At 39.2% G+C, this 1,677-nt stretch overlaps 1 protein-coding gene across 1 annotated transcript; it reads left to right on the top strand.

Moving 5' to 3' along the window:
• Positions 1-386: 386 nt before the first annotated feature.
• Positions 387-1,160, top strand: LOC107620829 (uncharacterized). The gene has a single exon (XM_016322937.2). The coding sequence runs from the start codon at positions 387-389 to the stop codon at positions 1,158-1,160; it is 774 nt and encodes a 257-aa protein (XP_016178423.2).
• Positions 1,161-1,677: the final 517 nt, after the last annotated feature.

Here is a 1,677-nt window from a genome sequence, read left to right as displayed (position 1 = left end):
GAGGTGATTGGGAACAAGCCAATTATGTTGGAAACTCATCAAGACAACCCTATGATCCACACTCTAAAACCTATAATCCTGGTTGGAAGAACCACCCAAACTTTGGGTGGGGAAACCAGCAAAACCAAAACCAAGATCATAGAGCCCAAAACTCCAACCATTACAACAATTCCACTTACCAACACTCCAACCAAAGACCACACCAACCCCCATACAATAACTCTTTTCAGCCTCCATATCAAGCACAAAATAGCCCCTTACAACCTCCAAATTCCAACCTACCATCACCATCTGAGGATAGAATCTCCCAGATTGAAGCCTTTCTTGAAAATCTTTGCAAAGAGTTTCAAGACAACAAAGCATTCAAGGAGGAAGTAAGGTCTAATATGAAGAACCAGGGAGATGACATCAAGAAGCTTGAATCCCAAATAGGATTTCTTTCACAGCAAATTCCTAAGTCCACAGATAGCTTCCCAAGTTACATTGAGAAGAATCCAAGAGGAGAAACAAAGAATGTGAAATGGAAAGAGTGCAAGGCAATCACTCTAGGAAGTGAAGATACTTTGGAGAAAGAAATTAGTAGGCCATTAGAGCACAACCAATGGGTTCCAAAGGAGAATTTGGAAGGGATAAAACAAAGAATTGACCCTGCACAAAGGAAGGAACTAATGGAGAAGGAAATCCTAAAACCTTATGTACCAAAAGCACCATTCCCCCAAAGACTCAGGGGTGGTGAGAAAGAGAAGAAGTATTCTAGGTTCCTTGATATATTTAAGTCTCTTCATATCAACATTCCCTTCATTGAAGCCCTCCAACAGATGTATTCATATATTAAATGCATGATGGAGTTGCAAATCAAGAAGAGTACCTTGAAGGGTGGGCAAACAGTAGTGATGACTAAAGAGAGTAGTGCCCTCATCCAGAAGGACTTGCCTACAAAGAAGAAGGATCCAGGGAGTTTTCACATCCCTTGTGCTATATGGGATATAATGATTGACAGAGGGTTTTATGATCTGGGAGCAAGCATAAATCTAATGCCTCTGTCTCTCATGAGAAAGCTGCAAATTAATGAGTTGAAATCCACAAATGTAATCCTTCAACTGGCTGACAAGACCCAGAAACAAGCACTTGGAGTGGTTGAAAATGTACTGGTGAAGTGATGAGATATTTTGATGAGAAACGAATCTCTCACAAAACATCACAAAACTAACCGGCAAGTGTACCGGGTCGTATCAAGTAATAAAAACTCACGGGAGTGAGGTCGATCCCACAGGGATTGAAGGATTGAGCAATTTTAGTTTGGTGGTTGATTTAGTCAAGCGAATCAAGATTTGGTTGATGATTGTGTGACTTGCAGAATGTAAATTGCATTGAAGTAACGAGAACAAGAAATAAATTGCTGAAACTTAAAGAACAAGAAATTAAATGGCAGAAACTTAAAGTGCAAGAAATGTAAATTGCGGAATCTTAAAGTGCAAGGAATATAAATTGCTTGAAATGTAAAGGGAATTGGGGAATGGATTTGCAGAATTTAAACAAAGAAAAACTAAATTGCATCAAACAGAAGAGGGAAAGGGAATTGGGATTGAACCGGAAATAAAGCAGAAAAGTAAATGAACATAAGAAGCAGTAAACAGGGAATTAAAATGAGAAATTCAGATCTCAGGACCCAGAGAC

Source organism: Arachis ipaensis, chromosome B10 (genome assembly GCF_059453495.1).
Source record: "Arachis ipaensis isolate K30076 ecotype BB chromosome B10, ASM5945349v1, whole genome shotgun sequence".
Classification (NCBI taxonomy): Eukaryota; Viridiplantae; Streptophyta; class Magnoliopsida; order Fabales; family Fabaceae; genus Arachis; species Arachis ipaensis.
This window is presented reverse-complemented; position numbering and strand designations above follow the sequence as displayed.